General features: G+C 41.6%; 1 protein-coding gene across 1 annotated transcript; it reads right to left on the reverse strand.

Annotated features, from left to right (window-relative positions):
• Nucleotides 1–3,639: 3,639 nt before the first annotated feature.
• On the reverse strand, nucleotides 3,640–23,924 carry DAPL1 (death associated protein like 1). Its single transcript, XM_045559134.1, has 4 exons — nucleotides 23,808–23,924; nucleotides 14,236–14,323; nucleotides 11,504–11,564; nucleotides 3,640–3,906 (listed from the first exon to the last, which is right to left on the reverse strand). The coding sequence occupies exons 1-4, from the start codon at nucleotides 23,863–23,865 to the stop codon at nucleotides 3,790–3,792; spliced, it is 324 nt and encodes a 107-aa protein (XP_045415090.1). The 5' UTR covers nucleotides 23,866–23,924; the 3' UTR covers nucleotides 3,640–3,789.
• Between the last annotated feature and the right edge of the window lie 2,115 nt (nucleotides 23,925–26,039).

Below are 26,039 nucleotides of genomic sequence, written 5' to 3' on the forward strand. Positions count from 1 at the left end.
ACAAGGACATGGTTTCCCAGGAGTCAGAACAACCAGAGAAGTAGCTGAATTGCGGAATTGGAACTGAACGGGGGAGAGCAGAGAGGTGAGAACACGGAGTGTGGGGGACGGGAAGCCTCCAGCAAGGTAAGGGCCTGCCAGGGTGAAATGCGCAGTGAACACAATCCTCTGGGGGGCTGGGCGGTGGGAAGCAGGTGGAAGGGGGACATGCATGCAGAATCAGGGATGTCTCATATCCTACTGAACGTTGTCTGGTCACTGCCGTGTAAACTCTCCCAGGTCTTTGGTAACATTTACCACCCACAGGAGCAGGGTTTTGGGGAAACCACGGAAAATTGCTGAGCCCAGATCATGGTTGCGGGGGGCACAGGGACTGCACATAATGAATGAATTTATCGGAAACCGGAGGAGACCGTGACGCTGTGGCGCCCCTGGGGATTCCGCCACATCGTGGAGAGGACTCTGGATACCCACTGGGGCTAGGATGGGGATTTGAGCCAATCTTGTCTATTCTGAGGGGGGTGGTGACTTCGGCTGGCATCTGGACATTCATTTTAAAGCATAATATATGCCAAATGCCAGCCATGAATTCTTTGGACTTGGGTTCCGTCTAAAGAAAGCCTCTCGCACAGGAGGAGCCTGATGAATATTTGTTGAATAGATTTTAGTTCTTCCTGCCATGAATTTATCATCCTTTGTTCCTCTCTTACCCCATTTTGCTGCATGACCCCAGAAATAGATCTTTCCGAGTGTTCCCTGTATCCTCTCCTCAGCAAGAACCAATTTTCCCTGGTGTTTTCTTCCCATACCACTGGTTGGCCCCCAGCAACTTTGTGTCTGCCCTGGTCCCTTCTTCAGCCTGAAGGTCACCTTCACGTTCTGTCTCCAGAGTTGCTCAGCTCACGGCTTTCCTTCCCAGTGCGTGTTACTGGCTCTGCTGCGGGTCTTCTGCTTGCTTGTTTGTTTTGGCTCTTGTGGCCAGCGTAGCAGTGCCAGTCTCCCTTTGTGGAGAAGGATTCTTGGATGGCTTACATAAATACTCCCTTTCGTTCACAATTTGTAAGAATTCAGTCTACAGAGAGAGAGAGAAAGAGAGAGAGAGAGAGAGAGAGAGAGACAGCATGTACACAAAGGCCTATCTTTTGGAGGTAACATACTGAAGTATTTCTGCATAAAATTATATGATGTTTGGAATTTACTCTAAACTACTCCGGAAGGAGAGAGGGAAGAGGAAAAAAAAGTAGGGGCTGGTGCTATAGCAAACACAAGACTGGCCACGTTGTTGACACTCTGTGATGGGTACATGAGGGTTCAATACCATATTCACTCAGCCTTTGTGTGTTTGAAAATCTTACAATTAAAAGCTTAACTGAAGTCTGTTTATGAATGATCTGCACATGGGTTAGTGACCCCCACAGCCACCACCTTTTTCTGACTATACATGACCCTCAGGTGACTTCTCTGCCCTCCCTCACCAAGCCGTGCCTAAGTACCCTCTTCCAGTCGATTTGTTGGCATGCCTGGCTCCCTTTGGTCTGAGAGGTCCCGGTGGGCAGGGGCACTGTCTTCCTCCTCTTTGGGTCCCGGTGCCTAGCATAGAGTGTGCTGAGCTGAAATTAAGTGAGCTAAAGAAAAGTATCTGCTAGTGAGTCCCCAGCCGGAGGACAGCTCCCCGCCCACTGCTGGGCCTTTTGCTGGGCCGGAGGCTCCCCAGAGGGATGGGAGGGCTTTCTTCCCTGGGAGGCAGAGAGCACAGCCCCTTTGGCTTTCTGCACGTGCAGCCACATCACCACCAAATTATCTCAGAGGCCTGGTCCTTTCTCTCCTGATACATTATCCAAGATCATGCCAATTTCCTTTCGGATCTGAAGTTCACACCAAGCTTCTTACTTCCTGTGATCTGCTGGTTTAGGCCCGCAATTGGGGACCTAAATGAATGCTCGAGACCTCACTGTGTAAGTCTCCCTTTGAACAGCCTCTCTTCTCTGGAAGAAAATGCATCCCTCATCTCTAGACAGAGAGAATGGTGCCCTCCTCATCTTCCTTCCTTTGGAGGGCTGGCTCTTGTGTCACCCTTATGAAAAGCAAATCAAGCAATGCCACCACCCGTGCTTCTCATTTTTCTTAGCATCCTCCACATGTTTCTTCCCAGCCCTATATCTTCAGCTTTGGTCTGAATTTTCTGTTCTAGGTTCAGCTAGTACCAACTCTTGTAGTTCTTCTACTACAACTGTAGTTCTGGAAGCTTGTAGGATAGGTATCCTGGTACCACCTTGCCCTCACTAATCCTTTTCAAATAGCTTTTACAAATATCAGCGGTCATTGTGTCACCAGTAGGCAACACTAGGAGGGTTGGGAGTCAGGTGTTATTGTGCCCATTTGACAAGAATTGGAAAGGTTGAGCGGCTTGTTTAAGGTTTCAGAAGTAGTAAGGGTCAGAAGTAAAGGCTCTTTCTCCTAAATCTTAGGCCAGTGTTCCAACCTGCACCCACCGTCCGGCTTATACTGTGCTGCTGTCCCCTGGGGAAATGGTGGCTGACTTTGAACTTCTGTGCATTTGCCTTACAACATTTATCTTCCTGGATATTTCTGGCAATAGCCTCAGAGGGCTGGGAACTGAGCTAAGCCAGAGTGGGGTGGTTAGGCCTGTCTTATCGATTCATGCTGGCATTTCCTAAAGGCCTGATATTTTCTCACACACTTTTCTTATTCCTGAAAAAGACCCCAAAAATTCAGGGGAGGAGATGGGATGCATCCTCATGTCCAGAAGGCTTTAGCCAAATGCCTCTGGATTTCCAGGAATCAGAGACAGGCTCGGCACTAGGTCGTACTCCAAGAATTGTCAACCTGTAGAATGATGGACTGAGGCACTGACCTCCTTCCTTCGGTAAGGAGAAGCATTGATTGTCAAATAGCATTATCAGCGGTGCAGGATGGTGCCACAGTGAGTGACAGCCAACCTCTGTGGAGAAAGATTGTGGTTGTCCCTGTCACCTGAGGATGCCCTGATATTTCATATGTGAGTGTATGAATTGCGTGTGTATGTGTTTGCATGTGTGTGTATGCAGTGTAAGGGCAGGAGAGCTAGAGCAGGTTTAGCTATGGCAACAATTCCACCCAGTTAATGAAAATTAACTTGTATAGCCCAGCCACATGCCCTGTAGGACCACAATCCTCTAGTTCTAGAGCATTAACTTCATGGGAGACCTTGAGCAAATCTCCTGCCTGCAACTATAATTCTACCTTCTGTCCTTGATTGCTTGGCGGAAGAGAATATGTTTGTAATTCATTTAATTTTTTCATTTTCCCTCACCAAACCTTCAAAGCAAACTACATATTTATGTGGGAAGCTAGAAAAGACATTTTAAGTGAAAACTTGAATATCCTAAGGCAAACAAATTGAGAAGGGTCATTTGTTATGTTTGCGCAGAATACTGGCCTTTGCCAAACCCTGTCTATTCCTTTCTAACCTCTGCCTTCAAGGAACAACTCAGGGACAGCCTCAGCGACCAGAGTCTCATCCAGGGAGGCGGAGTGGCATACTCCGGTATTCTGGATTCTTCAATTAATCTACAGAATAACCTATGTAAATATCAATGGGATCCGACCTGGACCAAAAAGAGGCAAAGGAACACGATGGATTTATAATTTTGGATGCTTTATTATCTAAAGTCAAAAGGGAAGGTACAAAAGCTGATTTAACGGGGCCTACGGAAAGCTTCTGCCCTCTGTGCTAAGCTGTCAGATGTTCGAGGCAGTTGGCCAGACGGCTGTGTTTTATGCTCTGGCTTAACATTTTCGAGGCTGCTGAATAATGTAGATCCTTTTCAGTGGCGCGACCTTCTCCAGAGCAGGTGTGGGTTTCTGATGTGCCGTGTGCACTGTTGCTGGAAATTTATGATTGAGCTTAAAGGTGAGAAAGGAAGAAAAAATAAGCATATTGGATCTTCTCAGTCATGAAATATTAAAGTAGTAGAAAGGAATATGTTGGTCAGGGGAATTTCACAATTTTGTTTATTTCTTTGATCAGACCTCTTTTTTTCTGTACTACTTCTAGCCCTGAACCCATGGGAGTCTGTGCGAACCTGGGCTTTCCCTCATTAACTTTCTTAAATTTTTCAAATGTTGAATTGGTATTTTAAGAAGTAGAAGTGGTTAATTATTAATATATCTGTGTCAGCCCTCTGTAATATTAGCAATTACTCTGGCATTGGTATACATATGGATCACTGTATTCTGAGAAGGCTACAGGGACATTGGAGAAGGTCCTGAGAGGGGTAAAAATCCCCTCGATTGACAAAAGAAACAAAGAACCTCTGAAAGCAGCGAGGAAGAGGTAGGGTTGTTTACTAGGTCTGAGTATGTGAAATTGCTATTTTCATAGGTCAAAAATGGTGTGATGTTGGCGGTTCCATATAGTGCAGTCTAAACAGCTGGGTGAAGGCAAGACAGAACGACTCACTGGCTTCAGGTAACAAAAGTTGTCATTATTCGTCTCCACAGAAGCCATCTATGAGGAAGTAGGCTTAAATAGATTCAAATTAACAGAGACTTTGACAAAAAGAGAAATTTCATATGGAACCAAGAGACCATATGGAATTTACATTAAGGATAGTTTAAGATGGAAAGAATGCTCCGTGCTGCTGAACACTTTAGATGGAGTTTTACCAGGAGGAGAATTTGGACCCAGTGACCTCTCGGGTCCATTCTAGTTCTTGATTTCCAAGCTCATCAATAGAGTATTAAAGTACCAAAGGACACGTCCCTTAGCCAGCAAGGAAGACATGCCTGGGCTCACTAGGAGTTGAACTCACCACCATTCAACTTAGATGCCTTTGCCTTGACGCTCAAATAAATCGGGAGCTAAACTGTTCACGACCCCACGCGTCACATTGTTTATGGTTTGTTTGGGCTCTTCTAAGCCAGGGAAAACATATGTGCCTTACATCTCTTCTCAAATGTCCCTGCCCAAGCCCCAGGCACACAGCAGTCCCTTTCATGTGAAACTGGACTCCAGAAAGTCCTTTCTTATTGGTCTTAAAAAATTAAACACACTGGAAGAATATACACCAAAGTGTCAGCAATGGTTATCTCTGGGGGATAGAATTATGGGCCATTCCTAGTCTTTTTCTTTGCCTTACTTATCAGTATTTTTCTAATTTTTTTCTTTTATAACGAGCAGGTACAAGTTATATAAATTGTTAAGCTCAAGGATGATCTCTGCTGACATTCTAGCAGAATGGAAAAAACATAGCCGAGGTATTGATCATAAATGTTGCTTTAGGATCTAAAAAAGAGCCGGTAACTTTTTTGTCAGATCAGTTATCAGACCACGTGACATGCGTTTTACAGCCTGGAAAGGGCAGGGTGTTTTGTTTTTTCTTTTAATGTTAGAACCAGAAAGAAATGTAAGAGGTCACTGACTTTAGTTGTTTGCTTCTAGCCTGGGTATTCTTTAGTCTCAACCAAAACAGATGGGTTATTTCAGGTTAGCTTTAAGTCACATTCAAGAGATCGCAGGTAGGAAGAACCATTTGGCAAGTTACTTAAGGTCAAATGTAAGGTAAAAGAGGGTGAGAAAGGAAATAAACAAATAACTCCAATATAACAGACATCTGGGCAATTAGCCAAGGCAGGGTGGGGCAGGATGACAAGTTGGGACTGGAGGGGAGAGAGCCATATGTGGATTGTGGTTCTGAAGCCATGAGAGGGATGATGGGTGGAGGTGGGAAAGGGGAAAGGAGAACGTGTGTTAGAACACGATTATTGCTTAGTGCAGCACTCATGTTATTTGATCATCTTCAGGGTGATCTGTACAATTTAGGGGCTACATTGTTTTGGTCATTTTTAAAAATTGTGGTAAAATATGCAAAACATAAAATTCTCCATTTTAACCATTTTTAAGTGTATGTACAGTTCAGTGGCATTAAGTAGACTCAAGTTGGGCAACAATCACCACCATCCATCTCCAGAACTTTTTCATTGTCACAAACTGAAACTCTGCACCCATTAAATAATAACTCCCCTTTTCCTCCTCCCAGTCCCTGGCAACCACCGTTCTACCTCCCGTCTCTATGAATCTGACTGCTCTAGGCACCTCATATAAGTGGAATCATGCAGTTTTACCCCTTTGTGTTTGGCTTATTTCACTGAGCATGTCTTCAAGGTTCATCCGAATTACAGTATGTGTCCAAATTTCCTTCCTTTCTAAGGCTGAGAAATATTCCATTGTGTGTATACCACGTTTTGTGTATCTGTTCATCTGTTGATGAACACCTTGGGGGTTGTTTCTACCTTTTGGCTGTTGTGACTGACACTGCTATGAACACTGGTGTACGAATATCTGTTCGAGTCCCTACTTTCAGTTCTTTTGGGCATATACCCAGAAATGGGATTGCTCGATCATATGGCAATTGTATGTGTCATTGTTTGAGGACATGCAATATTGTTTTCCACAGAAGCTGCACCATTTTACGTTCCCATCAGCAGTGCACAAGGGTTAGGGGTTACATTTTAACTAAGGCATTTAACTATGTTCTGAAAGTGCTGCTCTACCGCTTCTCAGGAGAGGAATGCCACAAATTATGAGAATGACAGGGAGACTGAGGCAGCCCACTGTTGACCATCTATGAACTGGTCGGGAAGGTTTGAGGGAAGGAAATAAAATCAACAGCATTGAGAAGGAAGTGGAAATAATCCCAGCAAAGATAATAGCCTTAGATAAAATGTGCACGATTGTTAAGCTACAAGTGTACGGTTTGAGGGCACCGGTAGCACCGTTTTATAGCAACTCTTGAAAATATGATGACAGGAAAGTCAAATTCTCTTTCACATATTCCTGCCCCATGGTGGGGATGCAGAAGGGCTTGTGGTTGTGGGTGGAGAGGTTATAAAGAATCTTTCATCGGAATTGATGAAACTATAAATAAAATGGTCAACCTCTAAATACACTAATTCTTTGCTGTAGATTTTATATCAATGAAGACAGGAAGGTTTTATTTTCAAGTCTGAACTAGAAATAAGTAGAAACAGCTTTCCAGAGTACAACCTACAGCCAGCTGTATTTCAGCCCGACATTTTAACTTTGGGGAAGCTGTAGAATTTTCATCATTAGTCTTTGTAAAATGATAGTGTTTGTAGAATGAAAGTGTTTCTTGTCTGATTCATTAGGGTCAGAGAATCTAGGGTAACCCCATGGGAAAAAGAATTCAAGACCAGTATGTGTATAAGGATTCTGCGTTGCTGTGATTCCATTATAGGGGCAGCATATTGAACTTGGAAACTAGATTAATAGAAACTCCCACATTGAGAATTTACCTTCATCTTAGGGAGCTCTGACCTCAGAACCTATATTTTTAGTTTCAGAGAAAAAGCAAAAGAAGTGTGATAAAGGTCTTTATGACTGCAGCTGTGAAAGAAATTCTAGATGCAAGAAAATCAGCTGCAGGTTTTGTTTTAGAGCCTGAACTTGGGTAGTATTCGCAGACTGGCAGCACTTTCATTCATCTTTCCAGGGTGTTAACTTTCAACTCGAATGTTGGCACTTAAATTTCCACACCCTGTTAAACAAAGTGCTAAAACAAAACATCGGCTCTTGTCAATGAAATTCAAGGATACTCCTACAGTGATATTAATCTACAGAACAAGAGAAACCTTTTAAAATTTTCAGATGCCTTCAATAGTTTTCTCTCCCCCAGGGTCCCAGTAGCTTGAAAAAAGTGGCCCTAACTTTAACCAGGCTTCAGCATCCCATCACCCTCCACACTATAACCCAACCCTGTTGCTGATGTTTTAACTGGATATTTTTATGTTCTGAGAAGCTTCACAACTATTACCAAATTTAACTTCCACGACTGTCCAGAGAATTAATATGTTTGGCAGTATCATTCGCTTCCACTCTGCTTTAAATTTTTTTTTTTTTTTTAAGAAAATGAACAAACACAAATCCCAGAGGAACTACGTGACATCTAGAAGTTCAAATGACCTCTAAGAAGTGGGTGGAACTTGGGCTAAGACCAGGTCTCCCAGATTTTTAGCCTAGAGAGCTTTCAGGTTACACAACCCATTTTCTGCAGGAATACCATGTCTTGTTTGCCCCTGGGCAACATAAGCGCTCTCATTATTTAGGGCTTTCGGAAGTGGGGAAGGCTGGCTGAAGAGGTAGGGAGGGAAGGAGAAATGGGGTGGGGTGGGAAAAAGAGGTCTATGTGAAGGGAAGAGAGAGGTGGGGAAACAGTACAAAGGGAAATTTTAGGCTGCTTCTCACTTTGATTTGTGTAAGTCCAACTCTTTGGGGATTGTTTTTCAATCCCAAATCTTAAACCCTATGTTGGTTTTAAAGTAGGGCATCCAGAGAGGAATAGCATAGGGATAGAAATTTCCTGCCATGACTGAGTGGTTAATGAGATCCTGTGGATAGGAGTTGTTTCAGATTCTTAAGTTCATATAATTGGTATGAGAAATGACATGGGTTCTTGGGGGTAGATATAATTGTAGCCGAGGGCATGAACGAATGTTGATAAATGCAGAGGATATGGCCCTCAATTCTGCTACTGAGTTTCTTCTGACCATTTGTATAGTATTAGGTTTCTGTGACAATGTATAGTGTGGGGAGAATCATTGTAACACAGGAAAAATGTATCAAAATATATTTATAGCTACATCTCTATATCTTTTCTATATCTTTATTTTTTTCATCAGCCTGTATAGTTTATGCAGCATTGTTTTTCATTTTTAAAGGTCAAGGTAAAATTTACCTGCAGTAAAATTTACCTGCAGTAAAATTTACCCTTTTAAGTGTACTGCTTTTTTAATTTTGACAAGCACATACCATCTGTGACTACCACCATGATCAAGATATAGAACCGTCCCATCATTCCCCCCAGTTCCCTGCTGTCATTTTGTGATCAAGCCCTCCTCCCCACTCCGCCCCTGACACCACTGATCTCAGCATCGTGTGGTCAGCAGAACTCAAACCCAGGTTGAGTTTTCTTATGAAATCCTACTATGCTTCAGGTTGGATTATGGATTCAGGGGGGCATTTTTCTTAACTGTAGGGAAACACACGGATCCCAGCAACATCCATATAGGAGACAGTCACTTATGGTAATCTTGGGACATATTTTTGTTGCTGGCTCCTTATCCTTAGGCTGGGATTCCAGGTGATGGGAGAATGCATGCCTGGGAATAGAAGCTAAATCACCGAGGGCAAACAGTACTAAGTATTTTGCATGTATTATATAACTGCACTTTATTCTCATGCTATCGCTGTGACATAGATACTAATAATCACATTCTCATTCACAGTTGAGGAAAGAGAAGCACATAAGAGTGACAAAACCTGCCCAAGGATACACAGCTGATGAGTGGCAGAGCCGGCACAGGGATCGGGCAGTTGGTGGCTGACACCAGAACCTGCTCTCCTCACCAGTGATCTGTGCAGTCTAAGCCACAGTCCTACTCCAGTGAGCTGAGTGTTAAGAGTATTTTTTTAAATAGGTAAAATTGCTGTTAAAAATATTTCTAACAGAACGTCATCTCAATGTTCTCTTATGATTTCCAAATACAACTTATTATTATTGTTTTATATTTGAAATAAAGAGACATTTTTAAAATAAAGAGAAAGAACCCTCTATATCAAATATATATGCATATATGTCTATAGAAACACAATGTAGACTCTGGCATCATTCCTAACATATAGCTATACAGCATGATCAATCTCTGTTGACTGTTCCTTTGCAACATTTTATTTTGAGTTAACACATAGCCTAGGGGAACGTGTCTATTCTATCCAGTTCCACTTACAACTGTGGGCATTCTCTTGCTCCAAGGAACAGATGTTTAGTGGGTGGGAACAAGAGAACGTAAGATGCAGGAGTGGGCAGCTTGTGTTCCCCTGACAGTGTGTCATCCACCAGCCCTTCCTCTGAAGCCAGGAAGGCAGAGAGTCATTTATGACCTCACCCCACATCTATCTGAGTGGGAGAACCAAGTCCCTCACATTAGGAGGCTCTGTAGCTATAGCTCATCATCAAGATCTTGCCTTGTATAATCTGCCCTGTACCGTCATGGACTTTAGATATAACTTTTCATTTCACTGCCCTAAAACCGATGCTACTAACCCTAACAGAGAATGCAAAGAGGTTACCCCTCCAAGAGCTGCATGTGCTGTGAACTCATTTACTCTACACAACAACCCTCCAAGCTTCGTACTCTTCCTTTCCTCCATTATACAGACGAGGAAGCTGAGGCACAGGACAAGTAACTTGCTCAAGGTCATACAGGTAGTGGCTGGTGGAGCCAGTGCCACATGGGGACCCCAAAGGCCAGCTGCACACTTTCTGCTCTCATTTTTTAAAAGGCTGAACTGATGGTCCTCAGACCCCTGATTTTGCCAGTAACAGCAAGTCTTCCTTCTACAGAGGATGTCTAGTCCTGTCCCTTCAATAAATGTGGGAATAGCAGAAAGAGTGGTACTTTATTATCTTGAACATAATGTGCCTACCTACTAAAAGTAGAATAAGGAATCTCCGCTTACTTACAAAATTTAAAAATAAACTATTGGATCCAAAAACCAAACCACTGTCTAAGCTGGTTTCTTAGATACAGAACTAAGTTGGTAAGAGTTTTTTTTTTTTTTTAGAGGAGGGGTCTTGCATATTGTCCAGGCTAGAGTGTGGTAGTGCCATCATAGCTCATTGCAGCCCCTAACTCCTGGGCTTGAGCAATTCTCCTGCCTCAGCCTCCCAAGTAGCTAGGACTATAGGCATATACCACTAATCCTGGCTAATTTTTAAGTTTCTTGTAGAGACAGGGTCTCGCTGTGTTTCCCAGGCTGGTCTCTAACTCCTGGCCTCAAGGGATTCTCCTCCCTTAGCCTCCCAAAGTGGTGGAATTATAGTTGTCAGCCATCATGCTCAGCCTTGGTAAGAGGCTTCCGAGTTTCTTGAGCTACTTAGAAGAAATTCACGATATAGAAGTAAAAATAGCAATGGTCAATTATCGTTATAAACAGACTTTACTGGGTTAACTCAGCTGGTGCCCAGCCTTCCTCCAGCCCTAAACTGTGCAATTCTCCACACCCACCCTCGCCTCAAATCAAATATCTCCTTATGGGAACGCTGAGGCAGGGAGGAAGGTCAGAAACTGCTGCCTTCCCACCACACAGGCTGCCTTTTGTGAAAACATGCCAACGTTTCTGAGAAATCTTTGGGATGGCAAAGGGGAGTTCTGCAAATGCAGCATCATGGTTCTCGCTTTATTTCCTATCTTGTTTTTGAAACGATTTATTAAATGGACACTTTAAGGAATGTGGGAGAAACAGCTTTTCTCACCCAAACCACTTTGTGTTCCTGTGCCCAAGAGCAGATTCCTTCACAAGGACATCAGACCTCTGGGTTGGGAAGAGCCTCAGTGGCCGCCTGTTTTTTCCCCTGTGCAGCCTGATCTGCGGGGGGAATACCAGCCTGGAGCACTGTGCGATTGCCCCACCACGGCTCACCTTCTCCAGTGTGTCATTCAGGACGTCCAGCGTCTGTATTTTGGCAACATTTGCAATGGCACTGCGAAGATGAAAAGAAACTTCAAACAGAGTGTAAAAACTTTCCCACTACAAAGGCTACATGATTTATACAGCAGTCTGTTTCCTTGGCCTTTAAGCTTTCTCTCTGCTTGGCAACATCTAGAAGACAAAAGTTCTGCCACTGTGTACTCACAGGCTACATACAACAAGCTTTGTAGGCCAAGATATTATTATTATTATGGTTATTTTAACTTTTGACATACAGAAAATGTGCATATTATAAGTGTATAGCTTGGTGAATTCGACTGAAACCACTAGTCAAACCAGCTGCCCCTAAGGATAACCACTACCCGGACTGATAGCCCCATGGATTAGTTTTGACTGTTTTTGTCCTTCAGAAAATGAACCATCAACAGCATGTACTCGTTTGTGTCTGGCTTCTTTCTCTCAGGCCAAGTTATTTTGTAGGAGGTGTTTCAATCAGGGCCAAGTCTGCAGTACAATGTCTTGAAGGACTCTCTGCACTTGGCATATTTTTTTCTGGATGGTTTGTGTTGGTTAGTAGAAATTATTAGAAGTGGACGTAGATTGATGATGCTTAGAAATTTATTTTGTATGATTTTTTTTTTTTTTTTTTTTTGAGACAGAGTCTTGCTCTGTTGCCCGGGCTAGAGTGAGTGCCGTGGCGTCAGCCTAGCTCACAGCAACCTCAAACTCCTGGGCTTAAGTGATCCTCCTGCCTCAGCCTCCTGAGTACCTGGGACTACAGGCGTGTGCCTCCATGCCTGGCTAATTTTTTATATATATTTTTTTAGTTGTCCAGATAATTTCTTTCTATTTTTAGTAGAGACAGGGTCTCGCTCTTGCTGGTCTCGAACTCCTGACCTCGAGAGATCCTCCCGCCTCGGCCTCCCAGAGTGCTAGGATTACAGGCGTGAGCCACCGCGCCCGGCCTGTATGATATGTTTTTTAAAAGCTATTTTCCAAGCAGAGGTAAGAAGTGTTTGTCCAGGAAAGCGAGGCTCTCCTAGCCGGTGCGCACACCCTGCTAGGAGATGTAAGCAGCAGAGGCGAATATACAGCAGAGCTAATGAAGCTGAGGCCTCAGGCTCTCTTACCACATCGGATCCTCCCAAGGCCTTAGGAAGGGCCTTAGCCATTTCTTATTTGTAATTTTTGCTTATTTTTCTTTAAAATGGCCCCCAAATTCTATAACCTTCAAGCCCCACATAACCTGTCCGTGGTAATTAGGGCAAGAGTGAAAGCGCTATCTCTTGCTGTTTAAGTTCCATAGTAGTCCAATTCCCATCTTTTAATGACTATCAGAAAGCAATTGGAACCTTTAAAGAAGGTTCCAATCACTATTACTGTCTAGCCAATTCCTCTGCCCACATTGTTCAGATGATGTTAGAATTAATAGTAAGTCCCCAGTTTTCGTAGATGCAGAGAAACGAATGAACTGGCCGGGCCATTAGAAGTCATTTCCATGGCGAGATTCTTTAGTTCCTGAGCCCACCCCCCCAGCTCAGGCATGTAAACCAGTGCACGAGAAACAGGGCTCATGCTTGAGTCAGGTTTTAGAGACAGAATAAAATCAGCTTGCAATTCAACAGTCTGATACCATTAACAGAGTGCATTCACTATTCAAGGAACTGTCCTAGATGCTGGGTCAGAAGTAAATAATGTGTGACCTCCACCCGTGAGGATGTGCAGCTTTGCTTTCACCATGTGATGGTTATCCTCTGAGACCAAAAGAAACAAATGACTTGCTGCTAATGAGGTAAATCAGTATTTCATTCAAAAGTGGAAGGCAGAAAATCCTCAAAAAGTTCCTTCCCAGAAATTGCAAAGAAGATTTTTAAAGAGATTTACAAATAAGTTTATATAAAAGAATAAAAGAAATTCCACAGTGGGTTTCCCTTCACATTCTCTTTCTGAGACTGGTGCCATTTGACTCCTAAGGAAGTGCCTTTAGCACCTTCTAATCGACTCCTCTTGAGTCGCTCATCAATTGATTTATGGAAACCATCTTAAAATTAATAGCCTCCTCATTATGCTACTTGGAGGAACCAGTTCTGCCTGCCTGTTTCTTTCTTTTTAAAATGCACTCATTTTCCTTAACCAAGGCTTAGGGTGGTTGGGCCATTTGCGTATCTGATGCAGCCCACAGCTCAGCTCTGCGCAGTGTCAAGGTTATGGCTGAAGGAGCAGGGGAAAGCCAGCCTCACTCTCTATATGCCTTCCGGCTATGCCAAATATAGTGGCCATTAGTTTCTAAATAATTGAGTGATGAATTTAAAACCAAAAAAGGCATTTATTTTTAATTCAGGAGATTTGCTTCAGCAGAAAGCATATTATGAAAACAGGGCCAGCCTAGGGACAATATTTTAAAGGCTGGTCTGAAAATAGGACGTGTGTCCGGTTTGGATGCATTTAGGACCATGCCTTTTAAGGACAAAGTTGCTGGGCTGGATGCAGAGAGGAGAAGGATGGGTGGAGGTCGTGATGGGGGCCCAGGGAGAGCCCTCCAGGTGGCAGCCACCTACCCCTGCACCACCCAAGTCACCGCAAATCATGACCCCACCTCACCCTACCCTGGCTGGCTGCCTCCAAATGCCATAGGGAGCCTTGGTTTGTCCTAACATAACCTCTGGAAGCAGAGTCATTCAAAACTCCTCAAGGAGATGAAGAAAAACTGAAGCAGTCCCTACCTTGTTTTCTCTAATCCTGTTTTTTTGTTATGTCTCTCCAAGATGCCAATTTCTTGTTTTTTGGAAATTCGCATTCCTCCAGCTTTTACTATAAACAAATAAGCATCAACATGAAAGTCAGAACAGTGAGAGAAGTTTTGGTTATTCAAGGTATGAATCTAGATTTGAAAAGAATTTTTGAACGTATTTTTGAAGGATCTAAAACAACACAATAAAAAGAAAAAATTTTTTTCAGGCACATAAGACGGGGGAGGAAGAAGGGCTGAAATCTACTTGTTTACGCTCAGAGACGTGGAACCGAGGCTGAAAAAGCAGCAGAAGGCTACACCTTAGATTTGGGGAGAACAACAACATACTCCCTTAGGCATTTCACTGAAAAACATTTTTTCTTATTATCAAACCAATTACATTCTTCACGATAGCAACCGACAATTACAATGTGACCCTCTGGTTTCCCACAAGATTAAAGCTTGTGTGTGGCTTGCATTTTTTTTTTCCCAACCAAAGCTTTCAAAACCCAGATTCTCAGAGACAAGCCAGAAGTCAGGGCACACAGTGATAATAGGCATTTCATTCAGCAGAGGTGGTTCCGATTGCACTGGATCCCCACCTTCCAGCCCAGACCCCAAACCTCCGGTGTTGGCCACGCTCAGATGTTCTAATGAGTAATTAAACTGCATTAATAATCCTGCCATTCAAGAGATCAATTAGTGTTAATTAGGCTACAGATGACCTAACAGCAATTCAACTGTTTAACAATGTCAAATGAAATCAACTTTTGAAAAGGAACAACCCATTTCAGATAGCAAGTCAAAGCAAATACTTTTTTCTGTTCCCAGGAAATTTGCACATCTAAATCTGACAAGCTCAAATGAGAAAAAGCTAAATGGACATTGATTTGTTTGAACCTATTAATTCTATTTATGAAAATGCCAGATTGGCAATTTCCTAAAACTGTGCTCCAATAAAGTGAAAAATAAAGAAAATCTATCCTATTTCTCAATGCCCCTGTGAATTGACTTTATTATTGTTCTTTAAAAATTATTATTTTTTGGTTATGTAATACCTGCATAAGGAACAAAATTCAAAAAGCAACCTCCCAGTTTCTCTCTCCAGATACTGCTAGTGTTGTTTCCTATGTCTTCATCCACAGTTATTCTATAATATGCTTGTCTATTATTTTTTAAAAAATGGTAGTATAGGATACACATTGCTCTCCATCTTATTTATTTTCTTCATGTCATCATATATTTTGGAAAAAGTTCCATATCTGTATCTGTGTCTATATCTGTGTGTCCTTCTTTTAACATCTGCTTTAAAATTTTATTATACAAACATCCTATGTTTACTTAACCAGTTCCCTAATGTTGGACATTTCATGTTTCTAATCCATTGCTATCACAAACATATTGCAATGAATATCCATTTATATATATAATTTTGTACAAGTACATCCATGGGATAAATTCCTAGACATGCTCTGGTTGGTTCTTAAGAGTTTGTGCATTGGGAATTTTATTAAATCTTGCCAAATTGCCCTTCACAGAGGTCAAGCCAATTTACAATCTCACCAGCTAGGATGATGACAGTGACTGTTTCTTGATACCCCTGGCAACAATATGAGCTAGAAAATGTTTGGTTTTGTCAACCAGTAAGTTAAAAAATAAATGGCTTCTGTGCCTCAGAAGCCATTTGTATTTTCTGTGAACTGTTCAAATCCTTTGTTCATTTTTTCTATTGATTGCTAGTCTTTTCCTGTCTTTTTGTTATTGATTTGTAGGAGCTCTTTGTCTATGAGATACATTGCAAATATATTTTATTGTACCAGTTGCTGCTTTTGATTTTATTGATGATGTTTTTGCCATGCAGAAATTTGCTGCTTTTATGTAACCTTGTCAATCTCTTATGGGTTTTGTATCACTAAGGAAATCTGATGTTTTATAAACATCTGTTTTCTTGTGGGACTTTCATGGTTTCATTTTGTACACTCAATCTTCGATTACATGTTTAAATCCTCTCCAGCCTGGGCAACAGAGCAAGATCCTGTCTCTAAGAATAACAAAATCCGTTTTCTTTATTAATTTGAAATGCCACCTTTATTATACACTCTCAAATATATGTGTATATGTATACATAAACATATACATATATATTTGTGACTACTTCTGGCCTCCTGTTCCCTTAATGTTGCTGACTGTTCATTTGCCATCACATTATTTTAATTATTACAGCATGATAGTATAGTTTAATATCCGACAATTAGTCCTTTTTACATTTCCTTTGCAGAATTTTTAATTAATTAATTAATTAGTTTTTAGTTCAAAATACTAAGGGGTACAAATGTTTTTGTTACATGGATAGCTTTTATAATGCTTTAGTCAGGGGTATAAGTGCGTCCAACACTCTCATTGTGTTCATTGTACCTGTTAGGTAGGTTTTCATCCTTCCCTCTGCCTCCCCCACATGAACTTTAGAATCAGTTTGTCAATTTCCTATTAAAAATCCTGTTGATATATTTTTAATGGTCTTACCATTAAATTAATAGATTTTTTTAAAGGGAAAATTCATCATCATGTTCCTGGTGGCTCTCTGTTCAAGAACATAGTATGCTTTTCCTTTGTTCACATCTTCTTTGGGGCTCCTCGGAAACTTGTTCACATAAGTCTTGCACATTTATTGTTAGGTTTATTTGCTAACATTTATCTTTGTTGTTGCTGCTGTTGTACATGGGGTCTACACTGCAACTCTAACAGATTGTTGTTATTCTTTTAATGTTATTGATTTTATACTCAGGCCTTACTGTATTCTCTTATTGTTGATAACAGTTTTTTAAAATATATTCTCTTAGGTTTTTCAGGTAAAAATGACATAACCTGCAAAGAATAATATTACCTCCTGTAGAATAATGTTAAATAGTGGTGATGGTTAACATCTTTGCCTTCCTGATTTTTAAGGGATTGTGGTTAGTATTTCCCATTAAGAATAATGTATACTGTAGTGGCTCTCTCACATACATTCTTTCTATGTATATTCATATATTCACATATATATTTCATTATGTTAAGGAAATATCCTTCTGTTATTTCATTGAGCTTAAAAAATTCCAATAGATGTTGAATTTTATCAAAAGCCTTTTCAACATTCATGGATATAATCATAGGGTTTTTCTCATTAATATGGTTAATCATATTAATCGATGTCTTGCTATTGAACCATTCTTGCATTCATGAAATAAACTCCATTTGGTCATTTGAATTACCAAGTTTTTTTAAAATTGATTTATATATAAAAGCCTTTCAGTAGAATCGTGTAACATTAGATTTATTTTAGGAAAGAAAATGCTATTCTCATACATGATCTGCTTTAAACATCTTCCGAATAGCCCTGGAATACAGGTGAAATAAATTGAGGGATGGGCTTTTTCAGAAAGAATGTTTGAGGTGCGCATGTCTCTGCATGAGGGGTGGAGTCTGTGTACAGCACCGCTGTCTACTCTACCAAGAATCAAGTAGGAGGTCTGGGGCTTTTGGGGCGTGGGCCTTCAACACCCCCCCCCACAGTATTTTTCATTCCTTTTACCACAAGGGCTTTTCAAACATGATGTGCTATGATTATTTTCTTGTTAGTGTTCTCTTTGTTTTCCCTGATGCTATTGTTTCATTTTCTTTCACCTGGACTAGTTATTATCGCCAACTATAGAAGCAAAGTTGTTATGGGTACAAATGAGAACTTTGGAATATTGAGTTCTGTGCCACTCAGTTGGAAGGACACTGACAATATGAGGATCTCCAGAGGAGGGTGATCAGAGTGAAGGGGGCTGTGTCACACGAGGAGCTAGGGAACCTGGTAAGATCACTCCTGAAGAAGCAGAGACTCAGGGAAGCTCAGGTGCCACCTTCAAAGAGGGGAAGGGCGGACTTGTGGGAGGAGGAGTGTTTTCCCGCTGAGGAACTGTCCTGTGGGGTCAGACAGCTGTACTCCTCCTAAGCTCTCCGACCTTGAGGAAGATCCCTAAACTCTCAGGCTCAGTTTCCAAATCCTTCAAACGGGAATAATACTGACTTCTTGTTGTCAGTATTGTTCTATAGGGGGTCCCAAAAGTTGCCATGCATAGGGAAAATGGGAAATTGTAGCTAAATGGACCTTTGTTTACAAAATATTCATTACAAAATTTTACAAAATTTTTCCTTTATATGGAGACTTTTGGGACACCCTGTATTGAATAGAGGTAACATAAGAACCTTGTGCATCATAGGCAATTAATATTAATAATCAGTGGTTATTATTACTTATGTTTATTTTATGTTTTTCCAGAAGAGAGAATGAAAACCAAAGGATGGAAGTCCCAGAAAGACAGCGTCTGGCTGTAGATAACAGTCTGTGTTATTCAAAGTGCAATAGAAGGCACAGTATAATAATGAGTTCTTTGTCTCTCAATGTATTAAAATGAAGGAAAGAAGCTGACCTGTCATGAACACCTAGAAACATTTGGGGAAATTCAGTAGAAGGTGAACTAGGTAATCTTTTTTTTTTTTTTTTTTTTGAGACAGAGTGTCACTTTGTTGCCCGGGCTAGAGTGAGTGCCGTGGCGTCAGCCTAGCTCACAGCAACCTCAAACTCCTGGGCTTAAGCGATCCTACTGCCTCAGCCTCCCTAGTAGCTGGGACTACAGGCATGCGCCACCGTGCCCGGCTAATTTTTTTTTTTGTATATATATTTTTTAGTTGGCCAGATAATTTCTTTCTATTTTTAGTAGAGACGGGGTCTCACTCTTGCTCAGGCTGGTCTCGAACTCCTGACCTCGAGCGATCCACCCGCCTCGGCCTCCCAGAGCTAGGATTACAGGCATGAGCCACCGCGCCCGGCCGGTAATCTTGATTATAAAGTCCTGACTGTTATTCTAACTCTTCTCATCTACCTCCAAAAGAAAATCCATTACTTCTCTCCCTTTAGAAAGAACATAGGGCACTTAATAGAGAAATCAATGCCAAAAGAAATAACTGCCCCCCAACCCCTGCCGCAAACAGGAGTTCTTCGTTATTAAGAATAAAAGAGACATTTGGGGGGAATAATCAAAAATCTTCCCCCAGAAGATCCCTCCTACCATCCAGCAGTCTTTGACTCCTCCCTGTTATAGGCTATGGGCTCTACCCCGGTGACTTAGGGACTGCAAGGAGACCACATCTTGAATTTCCAGAACACCTTCAAAGATTGGAAGGGCTTTGTACCAAGCTTGGTACCAAACTTGCTCATGTAGGCACTCTCCCTTGGCTGTCCACGGACAGTGCAAGGAGGCATGAGATACTTTCCCCATATGATAGAGGGATGCACTGAGGGATTAAGGCTCTGAACACTTTGGGGTGACTGAACCAGATGGAACTTGTTTGTGGGAAGGTCGTCTTCAAAGCTCCGCTGGGAACACGAGTCACCCTGGTCTTCTGGGATCTGGATGAGTCATCACTTACAACTCAACTCAATCGGGTTCTTGCCCATTTTGCATATGCCTGGTAAGTCTGACTCAAAAGACCTTTTCAAGGTCTCACTGTATCCGAATCAATCCATTTAAATTCATAATCCTTTTACACAGCTCCATGTTTGGGACTATAGTGCATTTTGAACCTTTGTAGAAAGATCAACTAGAATTGGGCAAAGTGAAATATGATCTGATTTAACATTTTAACAAGGCTTTGAGTTCAAATACTTAAGGTAAGACTTTAGGTCTTTTCAATAAAAGTAAAATGAGCTAGAGACAGAAAATGGAAAGAGGAGAGATGCTGTTTCTGATAGTTTCATTAGAAAATCTAAATTTACATGGGGAAAATGAAACTTTGCTTTGCTACCTCTGCATAAGAATTGTACTCTTGTGGCTTTTTTTTTTTTTTTAACTTTTTAGTTTAGAATCTTATATAATAATTTTGCAGTTAAGATTTTCCAGACATTTTGCACAGTTTTTGGTGGAGAGTAGTCAAGATAAAGACAAGCCTGATAGAAAAATTAGCCTTTTTCCTTCACTAATCCACTGAGCATGTATGTGAAAAAGCTGAAAGATACAAAGCTTTGCGCAAACTCTGCCTTGTGGCTGAGAACGTCTATTTGAAGATTTTAATTAACAGTTTGGATGTTTGCAAAATGTTTACTTTGCATTCACAGTTGATTTATCAGAAAATGTTAGGCTGCCAATCAAGACCTCACAACCCTCAAGAGAAGGTTGTGGGGCAAAGAGAGGCGGCTTCAGAGCCAGAGAAGGCTTTGGCATGAGGCCACCTTCATTTTCCAATCCCAGATCCACTGCCCACTAGCTGTGTGGCTTGGGGCAAGTCCCCTCACCTTGCTGAGCTTCAGTTTGCTCCTGTGTGAAACATCATCCACCTGCAGGGCCGTTGTCATGTCTCTGTGCTGTACCAGGCACAGGCTGCATTAAGTGATTGGCAGTTGTTCTGGCAGTCATCAAACCCTTGTCCCTGGGGCAAGGGGCAGTTGGTCTCAGAACTGCTCTTTTCCAACCTCATAGATCTGTCTCTTTCCAACCTCCACATACATGTTGACTTTTTTCCCCCCCAATTATAAGCTTATCAAAGCTTGATCCACATGGTTTTTTTTTTTTCTTTCTTTCTTTTTTTTTTTTTGAGACAGAGTCTCACTCTCTTGCCCAGGCTAAAGTGCCGTGGCATCAGCCTCGCTCACAGCAACCTCAAACTCCTGGGCTCAAGCAATCCTCCTGCCTCAGCCTCCCGAGTAGCTGGGACTACAGGCATGTGCCACCATGCCTGGCTAATTTTTCTATATGTATTTTTAGCTGTCCATATAATTTCTTTCTATTTTTAGTAGAGACGGGGTCTCGCTCTTGCTCAGGCTGGTCTCGAACTCCTGACCTCAAACAATCCACCTGCCTCGGCCTCCCAGAGTGCTAGGATTACAGGCGTGAGCCACCGTACCTGGCCTAATCCACATGTTGACTTGAGCAGATGGAATTGAAAGACTGAAGCCCTTCAGGTGTGTGTGTTTAAATGACCCTGTTCCTTATGCAGTTATGGTCATTCCCCATTTTCTGTATAAGTTTTACACTTGGACATACCCCCTTCCAAACTTCCCTCTTTCTTTAATGAGCTAGAAAACCTATTCTCTAGGGATTCAGTGGCGACTCTTCTGATGGCTCTCATTCCTTTGGCTTACACCAAATTAAAAAGTGCAGGAAATACAGAAATACTTATGAAATACTGCTCTTTTTTCTATTCATCATGCATTTGTCTTCCAAGAATCACCTCCTACTTACCCAATTTTGGTGCTGCTCATCATGTAATGGGGTTCTTATAAAACTGAGAGCAAGGGAAATCAAGAAAGCAGAAAATTCAAAGCTATGCTCACCAGAGCCCAGGCCACCTCATGTTTAGCACAGTCTGGTTTCACAGCATAAATGTACAACTAAGGCTAGCAGAGATGCAATAATATTAATATACATAAAAGCAAAACTGCTAAGCACTCTACACATAGGTGGGAAAGAGATACAGCTGGCTGACTTCTGAGTGGTTTCATTTTAATTATTATGGGGCAGGTACGTATCTTTTGCCACTGCATTTTCCTTCTGTTCTGACTGCTGCAGTAGTGTCTAAATGCCTGAAACATCAGGATGTCTTGGAATTGGGAAGGATACTTTCTGTTGACAGCAATGTGTTTTACTTGGCCTGCATTTTAAGGAGGTTAACGTTCATGTGCCAGGTACTTTACATAGGCTCTCCCTTTTAACAACCATCACAACATCAGATCAATGTTGTTTATTGCACCCTGTTTCAGAGATGAGAAAACTGAGGCTCAGAGATGTGGAAGGAAAGTAAGGTTTAAACCCAGGTCTGTCCGATTCCAAATACCATGTCATACACCCCACCCCCCATCATATCACATCGGTTTCCTGCTTTTAGGGATCTGGATTTTGCTTACAAAAGTCAGGTGAAATTTTAATAGAATTTTGGCACCTAATTATTTTTTGTTCCATAAATAAAATTTTGCAGGATTACACACTGGTTCAGACTTAAAATATGTAGCAAGACAAGCTGAAGGATGAAGCTTCTTTGTTCCCTTGTGCTCAGTGGGGAGGCAAAAGTCTGCCTTCATCTCCATTCTAATTATCCAAAACCTCTTATCTGTAGTGTCACAGTTCATAATAATTAATTGTCATGCCAGAGGCAGTGTGACATGCTTGATGGAGTCATGGTGTGCTATGTATACAGAGCAATTAGCAATCATTAGTGGTGGGGACGGAAAGTTCCCGGTGGTTTCATTCAAACTTTCATTTGGTTAAGTGTATCTCTGTGTTCTTTGTGCATAAATGTAGTTTAGCAAATCAGGTTTTAGCTTAGCTGTTTTATGAAGGATTGGAGTGGAAGTGAAGGAAAGAAAATGATGTTCTTTTTTATCTATATAATGAACTTCTGATAATTTACATATATACTTCCTGGCCATTTGTTAGCATCATTACCTTTAAATAGAGATGATGTTAAATATTGCTAAATACAATAACCAATATAAACCATCAGTAGTCTGTCCAAGGAGATCAGGGCATGGAATCCAGAACTGGAAACTCAGAATTAGTAGTAAAAATTCTGACTCTTGAGCTGGGCTGCCCACCAGAAAGCCACCGAAACTGTGACCTATTTGGATGCTTTGTGAACGTTACACCTGCCATCATCCTCTGCAGCAAAGATGATTAAAATAACCTCAGCTTCAAGGTGCTAAATAATTATACCAATAAATAAATTTTGTAAATGGAGCAAGGCAAGAACAAAGTGGTCAAGCTTTTGAGGTCTTTCTTAAGGAAACAGGAAGGCAGTTGAAAGAACATGAAATTGACTAAAAATAGGCCAGCACACCTCAGCCAATCTATATGAACATACGGTTAAGCTCCACAGAACCAATCTCCATATTCCAGAGAGTCAATATTAATACCAAGAATTAAAAAAGAAAAGACAATTGTAGATGTTTTGCAAAGCACCTTGACAGCTACCTTTTCCAGTCAGCCCCCTCCCATCCCCCAGTCCTTATGAAGAAGTGCTTCTCAGCTTGTTGACAGGCAAACCACATCCCTGATAACACTTCCTAACCCAAAGCCTGGGGAGGGAGAGAGACATGTGGTTACTGTCCTCTGTGCCGAAGGAGGCTGGTTTGCCTAGTTTGCCTGGGTACGAAGTCAGATGATGTACAGGCATCTTGGGGAGACTGAGTCTTAGAGCTGGAACCTCTAAGGAGGAAAGTTTCCATGGTAGCAAGTCACCTTCCAGGTGTGGATGTGTCACTGCGCACCTACAGCCAGGGAGGGAAGGTGCAACCTCTCTACCTATCCCTTTCCACAAGCACCGACTCCGTTATAGTCCCCTCCATAATTAGGTTTTATTCACCTGGGGCCTGACAAGCCCCCAGGTGGCTTCACACACAAGTTAAGAAGGATGAGAGACGGGAGGAAATGAGGCTGCATGAGGTTAAAGTGGCACTGGGCTGGGGACCTGTGCTCTGCCAGGCGCTCCTGTTGCAGGCTCTGCCGGCAGAGAGGCAGCGGGGCAGAGGGCAGGTGGGCAGCCTACCTGCGGGAGGATGCCCCCCTTTCCGCGGGGACAGCAGCTCTTGCACTTCATTTGCCATAGCGCGTGCCAGTGCCAGTGCCAGTGCCGGTGCTCTGGAGGCCGAGTGCCAGCTGTGGCTGCCCCACCGCACCCCGGCTTTATATGGGCAGGGGGGCGGGGCCCCTTAAGGGCATTGCTGAGCAGCAACAGGGCCTGGCCCGCAGCTCCCTGGGAACCTGCAACTCCTTGGTAAGTTTTCTCTTAGAAGAAAACTTTCTTCTTCTTCCCTGCATCTGGGAAGCCAAGGTAGACATTGAAGGAGACAGGAAAGTCTTATTTTCTTTCACCGGAGGAAAGGGAGAGGATGTGGCTCTGTGAAATTCTTTTTCTCTCCAACCATTCGTCCCGAAAGTGTGTATAAGTCCACCTACAATGTAACAGGCTTTTGTCATATATTGGCATGACAAGGAGGGCAAGACAAGATCTTTGGTTCGAGACATTTGTAGTCTTTCTGAAGAGACAAGTATAGAACAAATCCTTTGTTCTGGTTTTTGCAATTATAAGCAATTATACTAAGAAAATAATTGGAGATTATACAGAGATTTCTCTGCAGTGATGGTAATTATGTGTTGCTTTTCTTTTTTAGTATTGATGAGAATCAACATAAAACATTCCCAAATACAGAAGGGGAGTTAAATATTAATAAATAAAAATATAGCCATGAGAGAACTATGTAAACATTACAAATCATATCTCAAATATTTAATGATATGAAAATATTAATATAAGATAGTAAAAAAGTAGGCTAGAAACCAATAGATGTCAATATTGTAAAAAAAGAAAAAGTACAAATCTAAGCTTACACATTATTGTATCTCCAGTGCCAATCAAAGTTTAGCATACAGCGGAGACTTAGAAATATTTCTTTGTTCTTCAATACACTTAAAAACTTTTGCTCTTCAAAAAGCACCATTAAGAAAATGAAGATAAGCTACAAACTGGGAGAAAATATTTGTGGAATACACTTCTGATGAGATACTGGCATTTAGGATATATAAAGCATTCTTACAACTAAATAAGAAAGCAGACAGCCCAATTAAAAATGGGCAAAAGATTCAAACAAAACTTCACAAAGCAGAGATATTGACAACAGATAAGCACATAGAAAGATGCTCAACGTCATTAATCATTAAGGGAATGCACATTAAAGCCACAATAAAATGCCACTACGTATGCATTAGAATGGCTCAACTGAAAAAAAACAAAGATAATACAAAATGCTGGTGAAGCTGCAGAGCAACCGACACTCTCATACATTGCTGGTGGGAATGTAAAATGGTACGCAAAAAAACCTGTGTGCACATGTTTATAACAGCTCTGTTCATCATTGCCAAAAGTTAGGAACAAGCTGAAAACTCATTGATTGTAGAATGGATAAACAGATTGTGGTATGTCCATAGAATAGAATACAACTCAATAAAAAAAGAACCACACAGAGGAATCTCAAACGCATTGTGCTAAATGGAAGAAGCCAGACTAAAAAAAGTTACTGTATAGTTCCCATGTACATGACATTCTTGAAAAGTTGGAACTATAGGAACAGAAATCAGATCAGTGACTGCCAGAGAGAGGATGGGGAGAGTGGTTTAGTTATAAAGGTGCAAGAGAGGGCTTTTTGCGAGTGATGGAATGTTTTGTATCTTGATTGTAGTGGTGGTTGCATTCATCATCCATCATACATACATCATATTAAAATGGTGAATTTTACTGCATGCAAGATATACCTCAATGAACCAAAATATTTTTGTTAGATGAATGGAAATACTACAAAATGTTAAGAGTGGCTGTTTATAGATGGGAGTGTTACCCTGTTGATTTTTAAAATCTTCCAGTTATTCTTCATTACTTTTTAAACCAATAAAAACCAATATGAACTGTTTTTTGGGGGGAAGTATTCTAGCGTGTTGTGATGGAGGTAGGTGCACACTATGGGAGCAAAGAGAAGGAACATCCATGTCATCCAGCAGATATTTTATGAGCGGCCCTCCCTGCAGGGCCCTGGACTGCGAGCTGGGGTTCACAGGGGACAAAACCCCATCCCTGCTTTCAGCAGATCTCACAGTCTTATGGGGGATGTGGAAGAGATGAGAAGAAGGTAAGAGGATTCCTTCTATGGCTGACAAGGTTTATTATGGCATTATTCAATAGAAATTTCTGCTTTAATGTTCTGACCAACATGGTCAGAACAAACCA

This window comes from Lemur catta, chromosome 8 (genome assembly GCF_020740605.2).
Source record: "Lemur catta isolate mLemCat1 chromosome 8, mLemCat1.pri, whole genome shotgun sequence".
Lineage (NCBI taxonomy): Eukaryota > Metazoa > Chordata > Mammalia > Primates > Lemuridae > Lemur > Lemur catta.

Coding starts and splice junctions, on each gene's coding strand:
- DAPL1 (XM_045559134.1), bottom strand. CDS start 23,865: ATGGCAAATGAAGTGCAAGAGCTGCTGTCCCCGCGGAAAGGGGGGCAT. Junction 14,324..23,807: donor AGGGGGGCATCCTCCCGCAG/GTAGGCTGCCCA, acceptor ATTTGTTTATAG/TAAAAGCTGGAGGAATGCGA. Junction 11,565..14,235: donor ACAGGATTAGAGAAAACAAG/GTAGGGACTGCT, acceptor TCATCTTCGCAG/TGCCATTGCAAATGTTGCCA.